The 20508-nt window shown below is 51.2% G+C and overlaps 1 protein-coding gene across 2 annotated transcripts in view; it reads right to left on the minus strand.

The window, feature by feature from the left end:
• Positions 1-19802, minus strand: part of LOC311445806 (rho GTPase-activating protein 39-like) — a 50075-nt gene extending 30273 nt beyond the window's left edge. Inside the window, exon 1 of one of the 2 annotated variants that reach the window (XM_084538296.1) lies at positions 19718-19802. In XM_084538296.1, coding sequence (XP_084394422.1) covers positions 19718-19728 — 11 coding nt within the window. In that variant the 5' untranslated portion in view covers positions 19729-19802. Of the gene's footprint in view, positions 1-18206; positions 19184-19717 lie in introns of those variants that run through there. The other variant, XM_084538297.1, reaches the window with a different exon arrangement.
• Positions 19803-20508: the final 706 nt, after the last annotated feature.

Below are 20508 nucleotides of genomic sequence, written 5' to 3' on the forward strand. Positions count from 1 at the left end.
GAGTTTAACAAGGCAAAAATCCACACAGAACACATTGAAAATAACAGAAAGTTTGCTACAATCACATTCACATGTAAAGAAAGAGAAGGAAAAGCAAGGAGCACATTCCTGGAGCAGGTCCAACACCGGGCTGCCACACACAAGTCTGGAACATAACATCAGGAACTCTGGAAAGACGTGATAAACACAGGATTGGAGAGAGATAAGGCCATAACTTGGACATAAAAAATGAATTCAAACACTCCTTAACAGGGTTAAAGAAGCAGTTTCCTGGGAACAGTTTGAATAACGCCTTTTCCCTGTCCTCCCCATGCTGAGCCCTGGACAAAGGGGCAGATTTGGACCCCACATGCCCCCCTCCCAGCTCCCCATTGCCACTGCACACAGCGCCACCACCATCACAGCACCAGGAGTACCGTGGTGGTTTCAGTCCATCTCCCTTCTGTTGGGCCTGAATGTCTTTGGCTGCAGGATTCCCGCAGACCCAGCTTGCAAACCTGGATGTAGCCCGTACCCCAGGGCATTGCACGAAACTGGAGCACCAGCCCACTCACCGGTGAGCGAACCTGAGCAGAGAGGAACTGCGACAAAATCCCCACTTGCTTCCAAAAGCAAAACCACATTTCCCAGTGTACATCCTCCTTTATTGTCTGAGGGGTTTCAGAAGCTTCCTTTCTCTAAGTCGGTACACAAACACTTTCCAAGCCTCCTAGCTTGCAAACAGACCACAGCTCCAGACACCACCGATCTGCTGGGGGTCCATGGGGCTGCCATAGGGTCCCCTGGCGCTGTGCTGGTGCTGGGGGAAGTGCCCTGCCAGCCGTGCGGACGCCAGGCATGCAAAGAGCAGGAGGAAGCTTTTTGTGTGCAACGATAGCGCTGCACATGGGCAAACAGGTTTGCATTCACCTGAAGGCTCAGCCAGCGCCTCGCAGACTTTGTTTTTCTGAGGCACTGTATAAACAGAACAGGTAAAAGTCCAAGGTGCGGCTCTGTCCTGCCGGCCTCTGGGACAGGTGTGATTTACATTTGCAAACTTTGCTCTTTCAGAAACTAAGAGCTAAATGTGGGTCCATCCTGCCTGCCGCAGGGACCCTGGCTGGCAAAGCCAAGAAATAAGATAGGTAATAAATAACAACAATAATAATAATAAAGGATATTTCAACCTGAAAGAGCACACCATTGCTCCTATACCCCAGCCCACATGGCTGCAGTGCATATGGGATTGTAGGTGCATAACGTGCTCCATGCCTGTCCTGAAGCCTGGATGCTGGACACGCCAGCTGTGCAGGGAAGAGGCCCTCTGCCCCGGGCAAGGAACTGAGCTTGACCCAACCACAAGCCACAGAAGCAGCGCAGCAGGCGTTAGCCCTGGGCATCCCGCTTGTGCCTGTCCGTCTGTCCTGCAGTTATCAGGACACAGCTCCCTGCTCCAGGAACAGGCGTGGCAAGGCTCTACGAACTGGCTCGGGGTGTACCCCTGGGACTGATTCATGCAGGGATGAGAAGTTGCTCCCAGCATGTGAAATGAGCAGCTAGGGGCAACAAAAAGCCACGTGACAGCAGCACTGGGCATCCTGCTTCCTGCTAACATCTCCCCGTTAGGTCTTCTCACAATGACAAAGACACTGGTGTGAGTCTAGGAAAGAATAAAAGCGTTTCAAGTAAATGGAAGGGACTGGAAATGGAAGTGAGCAAACACAGGAGGGGAAAAAGAGTCTGAATGAATACACAAGAAGCCCCAAGAAACTAAACAGCCACTAATCTGCAGGGCAATTGATTTTCTTGCCACCATTACCCAAGCAACACTTAGTCCTCTGCTTGAAGCCTTCCCTCTGCCTGCTTCCTCCACATGCTGCTCAGCACAAACTCATTTACCCACTGGTGACAGAAGAGACCCAGGGAAAGCCATGAAAAGCCTTGCTTCAAGGCACTTCAAGCTGAGAGGACATTCCTCTGCATGGTGGCGAGGAGGGGGTCTCATGTCTTGATCTTCCATTTCACCTCCACGTTTTGCTATTTCTGGTCCCTTTTGCCCCAAGCTGGGATCCTTCTCCACCTCCCTTCTTTGGAGCAGTACCCAGTCCTTCTTGGCCAGCGGTGCCTCTGTATTGAGTAGGCTTTTGAAGATGGATGGCCTCAACAGGAGCCTCCAGCATGTTCAGAGATGGTCCCACAACAAAGAAAAAACACCTGGAAAATTAAGCTCTTCCTCCAGGAAGCAGGAGTCTGAGTACAGCCAGCGTAAAGTCAGGTAATCCCAGACAAGTTCCCTCCTCAGAATGATGGCTGCACTCTCAGGACACAGGACTCCCTCCTGGTCAGCAACTGACTGAAGAACTCCAGAGGACGTGGGCCACCACGATGCTTATGGGCACGAAGGGAAGCGTGGGCATGACCCTGCACCCTGCCAGCAAGAGGTGCTGCTACCAGCCGCAGCCCAGTCCTTGTGCAAAGAAATGCAGCTCCACGCCAGGGCTGCCAAAGTCCCTGAGAAGCAGGAGGTGGTGGCAAAACCCTAGGAGCAGGCAGATCAGAAGCATGTGGCACAGCATGACCCCACCGCCCCATGCTGGGACGCCAGCCAGAGCCCACGGGGGCAGGAACGTGGCGCAGGGCACCCAGGGCGGCTCACTGCAGCCTGGGCTTGATGCGCCTCGCAGCTCTGGTGGCAGCATCAGAAGCTGTTTGGCCACAGGAGCCAGGGAGTTCAGATCACCTCAGTTTGCTGCTGGTGGAGCATGCGACGAGGACCCAGGAGAAGGAGCAAAGTGGTGCCTGCAACCTCCAGGGAGTCCCCAGAAGCAGCCTGCGGGTGCCCCATGTGCTGAAGAGCAGCCGGCCTCAGCACGGTGCTCCCAGCAGCAGCAGCCCCGCGCCCATCCCCTCGCCTTCTGCAATGGGTGAAGCCACCTGGAGCACCCGAGCACGCTGCCGGGCAGGCTCTGCTTAGAAAAACCTCGCTCGCTGCAGGAAAGTGCAACCCCTGGGCGAATCCAAGTTGCTCAGATCTACACACTGAAGCCAGGACAAGGCTGTAAAACTCATCTGCACCCTGGAGCTGCAGAGAGCCTCCAAGGTCTCCAACGACAGCACCTCACCGCAATGCTCCACCAGCAGACTCGGTCAATTTATTCTTTACTCACAGCCAAGCCAAGAAAAGCTGTAATTTATGTCTTAGGGGACAAAAAAAAAAAAAACAAACACCCAAAGCAACCCTGTCCCTCACCTCCCTCATATATAATCTCTGAACCTATTCTGAACACACACACATCCTTCTAACAGAAATTATAGAAGGACTAAAATAAATATAACGTCAGCCTGTTCCTAAAAGACTCTCCTGCTTCCAAAAATAAGCATCTTGCAAACCAACCAACCTCTGCTTAGCAGGAGACACACCAGACTGTAAAAATAGTGCACAAATGGCTGCAATTGCTCAAAGCCCGAGCACGGATGCTCAGCTCACGCATGAGCAGAACGTCCTTCTGAAAGCAGAATCCAGCATGCCAGAGCCACTTTCACACCAACGGCACGTTACAGAGGGGAGAAAAGAGCAGAGCACCCTGATGTGGGTGGGTTAGAGGTCGCAGAGAGCCTGTTTGGCCTGGAAAAGGTCCTAGTACACAAAGCAGCTCTTTACTTTGGAGATTGCAATTAAAAAGAAAAGAAAAAAAAAAAAAAAAGCCCCAAGCCTTCTGCTGAGTGGTGTCTTCAAAGCTGGAGATGCAGATGAGAAACTTGTCAGTCTCTTGCTTGCCCAGACCTTGATGCTTCTTACACCAGCCCCAGCCCCAGCTCCCCCCATGACCATGTGGGTGTTCCCAGATTTCCCTCCAGCCCTCACTCCAGCCCTGCAGGCTCCCACCTGGCTGCTGCCAGAGCCGTGATCTACTGAGGGCAGTGGGCAGCTCATCACACAGGAGCCAAGATCTCCAGGGCTCCCTACAAGCAGACAGGGGGACAGAAGTGAACCATCCCCCGGGGAGAGCAGACTCCACGCCAAGTCACTCTACAAGGCCAGACAACAAATCCATCCTGACCAGGGACCAGCAGCGGCTCCCGCAGACTGGGCAGAGGGTCAAAAAGCATCTGGTGTCAAAAATGTACAGGCGCTGCTGCCCCCTGCTCTTACAGGGTCTCCAGGCTGGCTGGGGTCAATGGGCCCAGCTGAAAACCCATCCTGGGTGTCTGTGATAGCTGGTCCCGGGGCACAAAGTCCCTTGCAGAGCCCAAACCCCTACAGAGCAGTGAACTAGGTTTTGGGGCTACAGGACATGCCCTACTGACCTGTCTGGCCTTTGAGTTACCAGGGCATCCTCTGCATCTCTCCCACCACCATGACGGGAGTTTTCATTTTGTGCTTCAGATCACAGACAAAATCCCCCATTGCTAAATGGCCTCCAAAAGCTCTGCTCTGCCCCAGACACCGCGGCACCTCCTAAGCCCGGCAAGGGCTGCAGCAGAGACGTTTTTCCTTTTAAGGGCTGAGTATTTGAGAATGAGTTTCAGAAAAATGTACTGGCACTTTTCATCCCCTCTCTCTCCATCCAAAACGTGCCGCATGGCTCCGTGGCTCCATCCAAACCCCGGCTACTGGAGGGGAGGAAGCTGCAGGGGACGCCGGGGGCAGGCTGGTCCCTGCCCGGTGGATGTGGGTGCCACGACCTGCTGCAGCTTGGTGCTGTCCTCCCACCCACTGCATCACACATGGACCAAGCCCAGGACACATGGCCAGGCCTGCTGATGGCCTTGGAGCAGCACCGGCTACCGCGCTTTGGTGGTGACCGCATCCTCATCCAGGCAAACCTGCCACCAGGCTCCATCATCCCCCCCCAAATGGGATTTAAACAGGGAAACACCTCCTGGATGCTGCCCTCCTTGTTCAGCCCCGAGCTCAGCCCCAGCTTCAGGAAGGATGTTTCAGTACAGGCACATTTGCCGCAGGCTGGGCTCGGTGAGTGTAAATGTGACCGTCCTGCCGGCGTGCGGGCTCACTGAGGGCAGCAGTGGGTACACGCATGAGGCACAACCCTGCAGCCATCAGCTCTCCAGGCGAGGACTGAGCTGTCCCCATCTATCGAAGGGACAGACACGAAGTGAGAGGCAGGGATGGAGCAGGGACCCGCAGGAGGAGGCACCTCCTGCACTCCACCTTAACCCCCAGACACGGGGCAACCACTTCAGACCACGGTCAACGACTCAAAAGCTGACCACGCTGTGTTTATGGGGGTAGATCAGCCCGAGCAGGGCTACATTTCCTCACGTTTCCCAACCCCACTGCACATGGCAGGGACTGGGGCACTGAGCTGCGACTGCCAACAGGCTGAAGGGCAACAGCCCTGGCAGAACAGCCGGCGCTGAGCACTGTCCCTGTGCCAGACCCAGTAATGTCGCACATGGTATTTCTGCTATCTCAAGGCCATGGGAGCACTTGCTGCCCTCTCTGTCACTCCAGGAATTACTGACAAAAGTCCCGATGAAGCTAGCTTGCTGTCCAGCTGCTTCAGGACTGAGATTGACTCTTTACAGTCCCCTGTATCACTGTTGCCCATTCCAGGGATCCCTCCCAGCCCTGCCATGAAGACAGGGATCCCACAGCAGCTGCCATGGCCACGGGTGCAGGCAAAAGCAGCTCCATGATGCAATTTTCCATATAGAAGGAGAAAACAGGAGATTTTGCACCATCTTCACTACAGGGAAGAGAGAGCATACAGCAGCCGTGGCTGAGCCAAGCAAACAGCCACATGGCAGCGGCTCATTTGTGCTAGGTCCAGCAGTGCTTGTGAGCTACACAGGGGAAGACTCAGCAGCAAAGTGAAAACACTGACCAAGGTTGCTGGATGCCATAGGTTAGCAGAGGCTGGGGAAGACAGGGAGGGTTAAAAAAGAAACCCATGAAAGCAGAAAATGGAAAACCCTCAGCCCATAACTTGTGACCAAGCAGACGCCAAAATAGAGTGGGCAGTGATGAAGGCTGAAAGGGCCCCTTGCAACATCTTCCTAAAATAATTCTGCCAGACCATAAAACACCCACCCCAGCTCCGGCTCTGCTAAAGAAGGTGCAGAGGTCTAATTACAAGGTGGGGCACCTGCAAGCCACGGCCACGCACAGGCAGCCCTGTTACAAGGGTGCCTGGCTGTTTACTCCGGACGAGCAGCTGGACTGCAGACCATCCTTCCATATGGCTTTCAAGCGGCAGTTTGCAAGGCTACATATCTGAAGTAGCAACATTCCTAAACGCACAGCATTAGTAAAATAATAGCCCTCTGTCTCTTCATTTAAAGGGCTGCCAGTCCTTTATTAGCTGAAACACAGAGCCCCTTGAAAACTCATGCAAAACACTGACGCCGTATGCGAGGGACCAGGTTACTTCTCAGCTGGCAGAGCCCACAAGACACTGGTGGCTAAAAGCATAAAACAAAGATAACAGTGTTTCATCGCCACTTTTTTAGGCCACTTCATTCTTCAGCAAATCTCTCCAGCTGCAGCTGTCTCTGCCGACTCTGCTGAAAAAACTAAGCAGGAACAAATGGAGAGGAGCTTTTGAAAGGCTTGGCTGTCCCAGCTTGTTAAGCGTGACTCATGTTAACCACTGCAGTGCTGGGACATCAGAGGAGTTTGGCAGCAAGTCAAAAGCAACAGGAAATGCAGAGCCTGCAAATGAATAACTCTCCTCTGCTCCCATAGCCATGAGGAAACTCATCCCTGAAGTGCTGCATGTGGAGGAGCTGCTTCAGCGTCAGCATCATTTTCCCCAGGCCAAGCACACTAATTTCCTCTGGCAAGGCAAGAGAAGTGGTAAATAGATAGCCAAAATCTCAGCCACAGAGTTCATAAACCCTTCATAAAACAATAAGCAGAAAACCTCTTTCCATGAGAAATTGATTTCAATACATTTGTTTTGCCTACAGAAAGTGCTGCAAGGGAAGTGCATAGTCAGGACAGAGCAGAGATGCTGGGAATGAAAGCAACCTCTGAAAAAGCTTACCTACTGAGGAGTGAATTGGTAGGTGGGGATAAAAAATCCAGCTCATGCTTGATTTTTTTTTCATTGTTTTTAAATTCTGACGTAATAAACAATGAAAAAAAAAAAAAAAGAAAGAAATTTCCTCCAAAAGGAAAGGCATGTAGAAATGTTGCCCTGAATGTGGTCTCTTTTCCTGATCATCTCCAAAACGTCACGCACTGGGTAGGAGTCACATCCCATGAGCTGTGCACTACACATCTGTGCTAGTAAGACTAGCATTGGCTATATTAACATCTTTGAACTTCAAATAAACAAAAATGCTACTTATGTATAGTGCTGGTACTTTGTCACTGACAAGATCAGGCTTGATTTAATGAGAAACAAAGACTGCATAACTCAATCTTGCTGCAAAATGCATTCACAGCCTTTTTAAAAACTGAACATCTCTGCAATCTCACGTGTCTGAACAAAGTTTGATTAGTGTTTGAGCTCAAAACCTGCATTTGCTCTCACCCTGCTGCAGAAACAAAGGTGGGATTAATCTGCCTGAGAGTCATCAAGAAGCCAGAAAACCAGCCCCGTGTCAGTCCCCAGCCCAAAAGGTGCACAGATGTTTCTTGTGGATGTCCAGAAAAAAATATCTGGGCTGCGCAGGCTGCAACCTCCCAGCCTGAGCTCCCGCATCATGTGCTGCCTCGATGGGGGAGCGCAGAGCCCTGCAGCACCTCCAGCAGGCCCTCCTGGGAAAAAGGTACAACAGCAGGGGAGGAAACAAAATAAAAAAGTAGCTGCTTCCTGCAGACAAGACTGAATTACTTCTTGCATTTCACCAACCTTTTGCATAGCGATGCTCATTTCTTCATCTTCTCCAGGAGGGCTGGTAAAATAAAAAGATTCCACATTTTCCCTGATACTAAGCACTTTTCTCTCAGTTTTAACAGCAGGCTGTCGATCCAGCAGCTGGGGATGTCACTGTTTGGGGAAGGGTGGACATCAAAGGCAGTGACATCAGAAGAAACTGCAGAACCAGAGAGCTCCGCAAAATAGGGGAAACCGGAGTGCTGAGCGCTCCCCTTGGCTCTGCAGTTTGTGAAGAAAGGGGGCAAGGAGACTTTCACAGCCACAGCCAAACTGCTGCTCTCGCGGGGTGAAGAGGCTGGGCCAGCGAAACATCTCATTCCTCTGCAGGGCTGAAAAGGGACAGCTGCACTGCAAGCTCATGTGTGCGCAGGCAGAACCAGAGCCAGCAGCAAGCTCACAACTCTGTTCACACTCGCCACGGCTGCCCCAGCAGGACAGAAGCCCCCAGAACAAGCAAAGGGCCAAGTCCCACTTCTGCTGCAGCTCCTTAATCAGGTGCCAAGGGACCCTGGTGGCTCTGCCACACTTCCAGCTCCAGGAGATGCCGGCAGGTAACTCGTGCAACTGGGGAGAGGAGGGTGTGCACGTGGCGATTTTGAACCAAGTTAAACTCAGAAGAACTGTTGAACCACCAGCATGGTGCAGTTTATCTTGCTTACATGGCTGGAGATAGGGAAAGAAATAGTGCAGACCAGAGCCTGGCCCAGATCGCATTTAATTGGCCACAGGTTTTCCCCTGAACTAAGTTAGCCTGAAATAAACACTTAAGCTTCTGTGCATAGCTGGAAGAGTAAATACAAGTCATCTATTTGTCCGGGTTTGAAAAAAAGAGAGAAAAAAAATCCGACTGGGCTTTCTTCTAAATAGCACAATAGGCACAGTCCAGCTCAGCTCGGGAGGTAGCTGCAAAGCTGGCAGCACTATACAGGATCTGCACAACAACAACAAAAAACGCAGGAAATCCCCAGTGTCGCTTCTCCCCACAATTGATTTAAAATGAGCTTATCCCTCACACTTGGTACATGAGGAAGAAGAAACTTCCTGGCTATGAGGAGGGAAAATAGTTATTAATAGCATCACAAGTATCAGAAGTCATGTTGCAGCCCTGGAAGATCTTGGCTGGATCTTGAAAATATCTGTTACCATTGCAGTAACTGCTATACATGGTAACTGAACGGTGGTGTGAGAACAATTTACTTTTTCATTTGGTGCCCAAAACAAGCTCCTTTTGTTTTCTCACACACACGAAAAAAAAAAAAAAGGCACTTATTAGTCTGTGCTCAGTCCAAAACTTTCAGCAGCGTTAAGGAAAGCAGCAGAAAAGGGGCAAATTCGGCAAACTGCCACAAGAAGTGTCAAAGGTGGCAGTGCTCCCTCTGTCCTCCTCCTACCACGCAGCCCATGGACTGGGGCACATCCAACATCTCTTTGCATCCTGCCCACCTCAGCAGCCCATTTGCCTCCAGTACAAAGGCCACAGGCAGAAAAATTCAGGGTGAAAAAGTACGCGGGGGGATTTCCTGTACCCAGCAGCTTGGGGCAAGGACTTTTCTGAGATAGCCTGGCACACGCTTAACCTTCACAGGACAGCAAGCTGCAGCTGTGCCATGCCTTTGTTGCTGCGTCCTCTGCTCCCCCCTCAGCTCCTCACAACACCCTATTTCCTTCCTCCAGCGCTTCCACAGCACCACGCGTTACCCGGATCTCGCACCTCAGCAGATCCTTTGCCTCATTTGCTGAGAGCCCATCACAGTGCATGGGATCCATGGCACGCTCTCCCCGCCCATCACTCCTGTCCCTTTGTAGGTAACGAACAAACACGGAGCAGTGGAGATCCCAGCCGGGCTCCCAGCGACTTCCCTCCATTGTCGAAGCTGACGTCCTGCTCCTGAACTTTGCAACCTCTTTTAAGCATTAATTCATCCACATGTTCCATAAGGGACGTTTCTTGGAGATTCTGAGGGCAGGATCTCGCTGAAGCCTTTTGGAAAGCCTCACCAGACCGTTCCACTGGATCACCCTCACCGTGTGCTCATGAATGCCTTCCAAGTGCTGATGAATTCACGGGGCTGGAATTTTGGTATACAAAGCCAAGCTGCCTCTTCCCCGGCATATCACATCTACGTTCCTACTTGATGTTGTTTCCTGGAACCATTCAAGAATGTAAGAAACGTGCCCTGGGTGAGACCAGCTATCCACCCATCCTGCCTACAACCAGGATAGCAGCAGAGCACATCAACCACATCTCACCCTCTCTCCATTTCTTTCTTTATGCCCCCAGAATCCACACTGGTGTTATGGATGCTAAGGGTGCCTCCCTGGCTGATCTCTCCAGCACCTGGCTCAGACCTGTTGCTCACCCAAATCCTTTTTGAACTTGCTGGTGCCTTTTTCCTCCACAGCTTCCTGGGGCAACGAATTCAGAAACCAATCTCTCCTGTAAGTTTCACCAAGCACCTCTGGTTCCAGTGCTGCAAGGCTTGGTAGATAGAAACCCAATGTAAGTATTGCCTTCAAGATTTTGCATACCTTGACCATCTGAGGCCCCTCACCTTCTCCGATTCAAACCCAGGAGCCCTTCTTTTCATAAGGCAGCACTCTGTCCTTCAGTCATTTCAGTCGTCTTCCTCTACAGCCTCTCCAGCATGCAACCCCCAAGATACGGGGGCACTGAGGTGTTACAGAGGGTCAGAAAAATGCCCCTGGTTTGTTATCATCTCCCCTGCGGATGGAGACCAACATTCATCAGCTCTGCCGATGATCGCAGAGAAGTGCCCAGGGCAGCTCTGGGATGCTCTCTGAGCTAAAAGCACCTCTTCCATGTTCGGCATCACACAGGCGCAGCACACACCACTTTTCCTCACAGTCACCTCACGTTTGGCTGCACTGAAGTTCATCTGCCACATAATTGTCCACACAGTTCCACAAGGTCCTTCTGCGTTTCCTCACCTTTGGTGAGGTACTCAACCAATCTGAAGGAATTTAGGGCCCTCTGGAAACCTGGGGGATTCACTGCCCCCCTCCACACCCAAGGTCACACTAATGGGATGAAAACCAGCCCCAGTCCCTAGGGCCCTCTGTTGGCTCTCACCCATGCTGAAGCATGACCACGAAGCCCCACCCTTTGCATCCTGTGCTTTAACCAACGCTGGGTCCATAGTAGGACCTTTCCTCCATATCAGCTTAGATTCTTACAAACCTTTGGTGTGTAACTGTGTCAAAGTCTGTCTGAAAACCCAAATACACTTTATGTATTTGGGTACTGGTCCTGACCGGTCCTGTGACCCAGGCTCCAGCAGGTCCATGAGGCAGGAGCCCTGCTAACCCTATTCCAACAGGCTGCACTCAGCCCTGCCTTCAGTGACTTGTTCCTTATCACCCAGGCACAGTGCTCGGGGGTCCCTGGGATCCCCTGCAGCCCTCCTCTGGCAGTCACCTGGGCAGACGTTGAGCCGCCTGATGCCCACCTCCCAGATTTCTCCAAGGTCCACTCCTTTCAAGAACTGCCATCAAATCTGCCAGCATCAATATCTGCAATACCAAGGGCACTTAAGCAACAGCACACGCACAAAAGCATCCCAACAATTTTATATTTAAGATCCCACAGCACTCGAGTGAATGATAACCATTCCTTATAGTTTCTTATCAGTTCCTCTGTTTGCTTTAGAGCTATTTCTATTGACATTCAAGATGAGACAACTTCTCAGACAGCTCTTTTACAGTGAGTTTCTAGTTTGCAAAGCTGCAAAACTACAAAGCTCCTCCACAGGAGTCAAGATCACCAAAAAATGGTTTAGATTTCTGCAATGGATGCAGAAAATCTTCTGTGCCTCCCATGAGCTGCTGCTGTGATCTCTCCAAAAGGTTTCTGATGCATTTGAACAAATGTGAATCACTAAGTTTATTCTTAAAAATCATATTTTGGCCTGCCTTATTTTGTTTTTACATGTAATATGCTGGAAAATACACCTTCCTTTTTGTCTTCTAGATTGACCAACATCCTTCTCACTCCATCAGCCTTCCTTCCCCTGCCAATTTACTTTTATTTTCTGTCTTTCTGTCAAAGGAAAAAAAGTCTTTGACCTTTTCTCAGTAGAGGTATCCATTTCTTCTGAGCTGCCAATGTCATCACCAAATAACTTCCATACCACCTCCGCTCCTATCAGCTTCTTATCAGCAGGACAGCCACACAAGGCAAGCAAATATCAGGGCTCTTAAAAGGCTGAAACAACAGGAAGTCCTTTTTTAGCAGGCTCAGGGGTAAATGCCAGCTCTGAGGTACGGTAGACACAAGTCTCATTCATTTTACTAATGCTGCCCATCACATCCACAGGCTTGGAGTCACGCTGACTGCTCCTGGACATGGATGTACCGAGTTTTCAACAGCACCTGCACGTCCCCAGTTTCCAGATGCCCAAAGTGAGTCTTAAAGCTGGGCCATGCCATGGAGCAGCCCCAGCCCAGCCCTTCCTTCACTCCTGGCATCGCTGCACACACAGAGCCGCAGCCAAGGCCGAGGCCCATGGTGTTCCTGCCAGGGCCCTGTGGGAGATAAGGGGCCAGCCCGGCTGCCAGCAGGCAGCAGAGCAGCTTTAGGCAGTAACAGGTTTGAATTTAAAAGTCACCCATCAATTTTTGCACCGATCAATGTATTTATTCTTTGCCTAAGAATGAATAAGTGGGGGTCTGCATTTCCCAGCTGCTCGTTGCTCCTCTTGGCACCTCCTGTCACAGTTGAGCAGGTGCAGAGCTGAGGGGGGGAAGCCCAGCGCTGGCTGCCCCAGCGAAGGCCTCAGCACACCTGCCACAATGCTCGCGAACTCACGCGCTGCCCGTCCCACAGACACGAAGAAATGTCTCCTGCTGCAAATAGCAGAGGTCTGAGTTAAATGCATGCCCTCCCCTGCCCCCTCCAAGGGGATGGCTGCCATTTCTGGGGCCCAGGTTCTGCCCTGAGAAGGCACCAGCAGCACTGGAGCAAGGGAAGGACGCAGCGCCACTAGCTGTGGGGGTATTTTATTTCAGCCCCCAGAGTACAAGATGTATGTGGTATCAGGAGATGCGCTCAGATAGGAAACCGTGCTTTCCCTCAGAGCACCTCCAGAGCAGGAGGAAACCCAGAACCACAACAGCTCAGCACACTGCCAAAGTCTTCCAGGGCAGGCAGGGACGAGTGCTTCCAACGCTGAATATGACCCACTTTCACGCTCTGAGTTGAACCCCAGGCTCTTGCACTGCGCTACTTGACAGTCACCGAGCTCTCAACCGTTTTTGGTCTTCACATTATGTTTCAGAGAAAGAAAAAGTCTCCCATTGGCCCTGCAGCAAGCTCGCCCTGCACCAGCCACACAGGGTTACCAAAAGCTCCTGCCATTGCAAATTCTTCTCCTCCCCCTACAAACAGCTCACACAGCTGAGAAGAAGCTTTTCCTTATCCAAACAGAGACAAAAGCTAGTGATGTCATCCCTCCAAGACCAAATAAAGTTCAAGCACACAAGCGCAGCAGGGAGAACATCACCAGTTCACAAGCTCAGCCACTGCAGGCAGTGCTGACAGACTGCACTGCACCCCGAGAGGCTGCTTGTGGTGGGCCCAGGTAGGAGATATGGGAGCCAGAGAGACCAAAGCCACATTTCTCCCCCTTTGCTGCACTCCTCCGGCCCTGCTCCCTTCAGCAACGACAGCAACCCCAAGAAGCGACCCTGCCAAAGGTAGCTTTGCCCCACAGCGGTGCTATTCCAGCAGAGTTTGGCCATCTGAGGCCAAGGTTCCCACAAGGTACCCAAAGTCACCTCGGTCTCACAACGTTGGCCTGATGGACCTCAGGAGAGGGACCGGGATGATTGTGTCACGACACATGCAGAGAAGAGCTCTCAGCTCTGGCTTCAACAGCAACTTTAACCCCATCTCCCCTCACTGCTCCCCCATGCGTCCCCAGCACAAGGACACCAGTGCTCCCCAAACATCACAGCAAGATGCTCTATTGTGTTAGGGCAGTACAAAACGCTAAGAGAACACGCCACCACATCACGACATACTCAGCACCTACCCTTAGGCATGCATTGAGCACTCCTCATGCTGGACACGCACCTAGCTAACCCAGCTAACTCCAGGCTCGGCACCCTTGCATCCCTTTGCTTCTCTTACTGTTGATTCATCACCAAGAATTCACAGAACACTTGGAGCTTCTCTGGTCACCATAGCTTACAGCAATGGAGAGCCTATTAAAAAATAAATCCCAAATCTAGTTATTGTAGCTAGGGAGCAAAGAATGAGACCTATTATAGCTAGGGAGCAAACGTGGCTGATGCACAGATGGATTATTGTAGCTATCAAAGGACAACCCAATAACCATGGTATCTACCAGGAGAAAGCAGCTGTTGGACCTGAAGAGGACCAAATACGTCATTTACAGCTTTATGACAAACCAAACGTATGGAAACTAAAAGCTGGAAGGTGAATTGCTGTTTAAACATGTCTTTGGCTTCATTTCGTTACTGAATGTATTTCACAACAACCCATCCTTCTCTTAAAGGGAGCCCTGGCTGCTGCTACCCATGAAAAGCCACATGCAACACCTGGTAATGCCTGATTCAAAAAAACGTGGATTTGTTGAGCTTGTCCCCAATGCAAACAGCATTGGGCTTCTCCTCGTATTGCTGGTGATGGAGAGTAAGTCATTTTTCAGTGGGGTGGGAAAACAAACAAACACACACATGGAAACAAAACCAAACAGGAAAAAAAAGACCTACAGAAAAAGAAGTTACCCTTGCTACAGTGCAATTGGCCCCAGACCAACAACTCATAATCTCCAAGACAACACAAAATCCCACTACACTGAATCTTTTCTGCTCCTGAAGTGGGTTTCCAGCCAGAAAGCAGCAACCTTGTTTGCCCAGGTAGGAAACAGCCTCATCTGCCAAAACAAAGTACCTTATGGCAGCGTCCCACATCTGCCAAGTTACACAAAAGGAGTCCAGCGCAGGTTTGAGTTCCCCCCAGCTCCGCCCTTGGTTTGTTTGATCTTGGTAGATCATAAACCCTGTGGCTAAGCAAAAGGTTGGTGTAGAGGGGCCCAGGACCGCTCGGCTCCCGGCTGGAACAGCACGTACGGGGAGCACGGGTGCTCGCTGTGGTCATTGATTCATCTCACGTCAGGGCACTTTCCTTCAAGGAAGGCAAAGTACAGCAAGAGCTTGGCTCAGGGATCCTCTGTGTAGAATCAGCCTTCTATTTGCCTCCAGTGCCTGACAAAGATGCCAGTGAGTTATTTTATTTAGACCTCTATCTTAGAAATTCTCCAGTGCTCCACAGCACAAAGTCCACAGTAAGATTTCATACAAGGCTTAATTCCATACATTTAATTCAAGACCTTAAGTCCAACAAGAAGAAAACACCTGAAAAAAGAATCTTACAATTCTCAATGCTTCATTTATTCCAGCATTTCTCCCCTGCCAACCCTCAAGATTTTTCAGGCATTTTCCAAAGCTGAGCATGTCAAGGTCTGTGATCATCTAATGCCAGTCCCTTCTCCCGACCAGACGCCAGACAAACCCAACTCCTTGCGTGGCCACGCCAGCCGGACCAGCACCCTGTGCAGGACTGCCCTGTCCTGACCAGCTCCGTGCCTCGTCACCAACAAAGGAGCTGGATCTTCAGCATCGTCATTAAAAGCTTCCCAAACCTCTTTTGGTTCTGTGCATTGCATAAGCAAAAAAAATGCCAGCTGACAAGACACAATGAAAAAGGCTTGGGAGAGTACCTGGGAGACTGTTACCAGCTACACTGGAATCTGCTGGTCAATATTCAACTGGAAAAATAAAACTCTCTTATTCCTTATATCAGTAACCTCAAGCACTTCAAACAGTAATTAGGATGAGAGAATATATCCCAAATAATGGTATTTTTTTCCATTTTCCCATGAGGGAAAATGACCAACTGCAGGAAAAACACCAAGGAAAAAAAAATTCTCTTGACCTACAACGTCTAGCTCCAGATGTATGAGCCAGATGGACCTCATGCCTGCTGTTTAAGTGAACTTTTGGAGAGGTGGGAATGTATTAACTGTTTTAAGAAGTTGCACAAAGCAGAAGACTGCTCTTCCCAGGAAATGTGTGCAAAATATATACATATATCAGAAAGCTTGCTTCAGCAGACATTCATGCCTGAGCTACTAAAAACTACAGGTATGCATGATCATTAAATTGCATGATCATTAAAGCCATTTCCTACAAGTGAACTGCCTTTCTGCTCACCTGGACAAAGAGAGGAATTAACATCCAATATGTAAATCATGACGGCAAAGCTCAGAAACCCTCTAGGTATCCAGCTAAAGCCAAATCCCAATGTCTGCTCTGGAATTTATTTTTATTACAAACAAGAGGTACTTCACTAACTATGCAAACTGCCTGGAGGGCTTTTTAAAGAAACACGCACATATGCATGTCACAGCAAGTCACAAATAATTGCACTCTACCTGGAAAGGATTGATGGAACCTAAATGGAACATTTCAAATTCTGACGTATTTATTTGATGAAAGCTTGCTAGCATCTCGTCCTAATTGCATCATCCACCCAAGAAGCCATTTGGGTAGTACAACAGGAACGGAGGCATTAGGAAAGGAGACCACAGAGAAGGAGGAAACGCTGCTTCTTTCCTTTGAACTTCTGATTAGTTTCCATCAGAAGAATCTGGTGTGTCTGAAGATGCTTCCCAAAGACCAGGCTTCATCTGCGTAGTCACACATGAGCTACAGGCACAGATCCACTTCTGGAGCTAGCTCCAAGGCTGCTGCTAAGAACCGCTTTAAAAGTATACAGCAGTCTCAGTGGATAAGACAACCACCTTGTCCTGCACAGCTTATCCCCCCTTCCACCTCCTCAGGCTGCCAGCAGAACTAAAAGAACTAAAAAGAACTAAAAACACACTCCTGGTTCCACTTGGAGCCAGCCAGCCTTTCACCCCCTAAACCATCTCATCCCAGGTAAATCGCATCAGCACTCTCACCAACCGCTCCCGCTGCGCATTCAATGGGGCAGAGGTCAGACTGCTGATAACCTCCCACACCTGCACTTATCTCCACGGGTGCCTGACCTCTGAGAAGCAAACAGAGACCTTTAAAAGCTGGCTCATTTCATGCTAAATGAGACACCATAATGCTCAGCCAGGAATAGGCTCATCCAGCCGATGAGAGTGGGATAAGCATCAGGGAGTCAAAGCTTCTCCTGCAGTCACAGCTCGCTACAGAGAAGACATTTATTTACCAAGGCCTTATGTAAGGCAGTTAAAACCAGGATAAAGCAGAACAGGGAGCACGCACCCAGTCAGAGGATGTGCACAGGGACCTGTGCTGAGCACCAGCAGGAGGTTCAGATGCACCAGCAAAACCAGAAGAGCCCATTACCGCAAAGCCACAACTGAGCGCAGACACAGGGAGTCAGCCAGCAGCTTCGGGGCAGGCTGATGAACCGCGGACGCTTTCACTCACTCATAAATTAAAGCTCCGGGGGAGGGGGGGGAAAACGGGTCACACAGAAACTAGTCTAGTAGTCAAAGACTTATTAAAACCCGAGTCTGAATTAATTATCTGCAACAAACTCATTACTCAGGATATGAAGATTCAACAACAAACTTAAGTCTTATTTTCAGTGCCATTGTAATCAGAACATAAAGCACAGGAATCCTTTTTATTTTGCATTACTCAGATTAAAAGGGCAGCCAGACCAGCAGGCTTCCCACTAAACCAGTGCACCCAGTACCGCCCAAACATAACCCCTCTCCCCACCTCACAGGCTTCAGTAATCCCCAGCACCCCTGGCACAGGCTGCAGCATCTCCCCCCACTCGCTTCCCAGGGTTGTTTAATTCAAACAGCCAAAAACATGCTAATAAAATGACAACTCCAAACTGAAAAGTTTGCTTATCCATAAATAAAACAGCACCCAAGCAGCATTCTTACTAACACGTTTACCTATCAAATACATATATGATGAATCCTTTTGTGACTTCAAAGGAATGGTTCATGAACATGAATATTTATTTAACTGCTCTGCTGGGGGGAAAAAGAAAAAAAAAAAAAAAGCCTCGTGGGTCAAAGAGACAGAATCCTAGAGCAGTTTATGCTTCCTTATCTTTAATTACAGAAGCAATTCCATTAGAGCTGATTCAAATCTTACAGTCCTTCCCACAGTCCCTCAATGGTGCTATTAGCTCCTTCTCCATGGCTCTATAGGGGGAAAAAAACTGCTTCCCAGTGAACAAAACTTTACCAGTTTGCCATAGCCCTATAAAGGTGAACCCAGAGGAACATCGGGACAGATTAAAAGATGCCTTAAAGCTCAGACACAAGTACACTGAAATTTGCAAGATTTTCTTACCCACTCAGCTGTTCACCACAGGAATCTCAGTCTCTCCTTTTCACCTTTGCACCAGAGCACAGAGTTACATTTTTCTGGTGATCAGGTAAATGAGATGAATGGGATGCATTCACTTCCCATTTCCCTGAAGTAGGGCAGCATTAAGCGAACCTGATTCTGCACTGTGGCTGGCACATTAAATGTGCAAGTCTTATGCAAGGTTTTCAGCTGCAGATCCAGTGACTGTCGGGCTGAAAGCAGCCTTTTACATCACAAGGAGGGCCATAAATTTCTCTTGGTTAAAAAATGCACCAGGCCAGCACACTTGGATTTCCCTCCAGCTTATGTGCTTCCAGCTAAGGCCAGGACATCTGTTTCAGCTAAGCAAACCTGTTGTGAATACTGAAGGCATGTGAACTATCCAACCAAAAACCTGGCTTCAAAATCTGCATTCCTATAATCCGCTGCGATCTCAGCATCGCTCAACGTAGCCTTGATCCAACCGATAGGAAAGAGCTACCTCATCAAACTGGTAAAAAAACAAACTCGAAAAGCACCAAAAGGACAACGAGAAAAGGCTGCTCAGGAAAGGAAAATGCAGCACGAGAAACCCAGTGCTCTTCTGTGCCGGCTGGTGCAAGGATGCTCCCAAATCTGTGCTGCTTTTTCAGGTTTATGCCCCAAAGCGAGCAGCCTGCAACCTTGCTGCCCTTCGCTGTCACCAGCGCGCAGACACAGCAGCAGTGAGGAGTTGCCGCTGCTGCTGGCGAGCACAGGGCTTGGCGCCGCGCTTATCGTTTTGCTCTGGATAAATTCTGCCGTCCTGCTTCCCCTCTCTCCCAGGGACGCGCACTTCCTTCCCCAGATGCTCCTTCTTGCGGACTAACTCCAGCCGCATTCCACTTGAGGGGGCAGGAGAGAGGCAGAAAAAGCTTCCAAACTCCAGAGAAACACAAATCCTCCCAAACACCTCGCACCGTCACCAGGCCACCGGGCAGGAGGCCAGCACAGCTCTCCCTTCTCTCCCCCAGACAAAGGGAACGCGAGGAGCCAGCCGAACGCCGGTGCCCCGGGGGAGAGCCGAGCTCCCAGGGAGGTGAAATCGCTCCGAGCTTTTCAGCTAGGAAGACGAAAAATTTCGGCAGATCGGTGCAAAAAGCAACCGGCACCAGCTGCTGGGGAAGGCAGCGCGTCTGCCCAGCCCCACACCGTCCTTCCCAAAGGAGCCGGACTTCAGCCGGGGGCTGGCACCGAACGGGGCCGCCGGCTCGGCAGCGCCCGGCCTCCAGGTGCTGCCCCCACCGGGAGCTCCCCGCCGAGCCAAGCCGCGGTCGGTCCTCAAGAGCCACGGAAGGCGCCCGGAGCCGGCGGCCGGGCCCGAGCCGTGATTCCGGGGCCCGCCCGTCTCCGGCGGGATCCCGGTGCCCGGCTCCTCCCGGCCTCGCCCGCTGCTGCTCCCGGCTCCCGGCTCCCGGCCGCGGTCCCTCGCGGCCCCGTCCCTCAACAGGTGGAGCCGCCGCCGCCGCACTCACCTCTCCGCCATGGCCCCCGCGGCCGCGCCAGCACCGCCCGGCTCTGCCCGCACGGGGCAGGGCGTGAAACCCGAGCCCGCGCCCCGCCCCGCCCGGACCCCCGGCCGCTCCCCGGGTCCCTCTGCTGGGGGCTGCGGGACCCAACCGGGCCGGGCCGGGCCGGGCGGGGCGGTGCGGGGCCCGCGGGCCGAGGGGAGCCCCTGGCGGCGGCTGAGGGCGCTCCGCGGCCCGGCCCGGCTCGGCTCGGCGAGGGTTTGGGGAGCCGGCTGGTGCCAATGAGCTACGGGACCCGCCGCCCCCGGTTGCGCTTCAAAACGAAGCTCCGCAGTTAACCCGAGTCGCCTTTTCCACCAGGGGACAAGAATCTCCTGCGGGAAACGGCTGAAGTGTGTAGGGCTGAGGCACGCGTAGCCCCCAGAGGGAAATTCTGCTCCCCTGAGCACCGGCCAGCACAGGCGGCGTGAGGATGGGGAGGTCGGGAGTGCAGCCGTGCTGCATGAAGGCCTCTGTGGCCTTTGTGGTGGCAGGATGCATGTGAGGATTTAACTGCTGCATTTTTCCAAGTGTTTCTTTAAATGAACACATTGGTGGGAACAACAAAAGGTGTCTGAAATCAGGATAAAGCAGCTCAAATGCTTACATCTGTTAAGATGAGGACTTTCTGTGTCTATCAGTGTCCTGAGCACAGTGCAGTCTGGATGAGGCTGTGCAGAAACACCAGGCATGTCCCCGCACCGGGAAGAGGCAGAGCCCAAAAAATACCCCCAAAAGCCTTCAACGTGAGTACTCTG

This window comes from Aythya ferina (genome assembly GCF_964211825.1).
Source record: "Aythya ferina genome assembly, chromosome: 16".
Taxonomy (NCBI): Eukaryota; Metazoa; Chordata; class Aves; order Anseriformes; family Anatidae; genus Aythya; species Aythya ferina.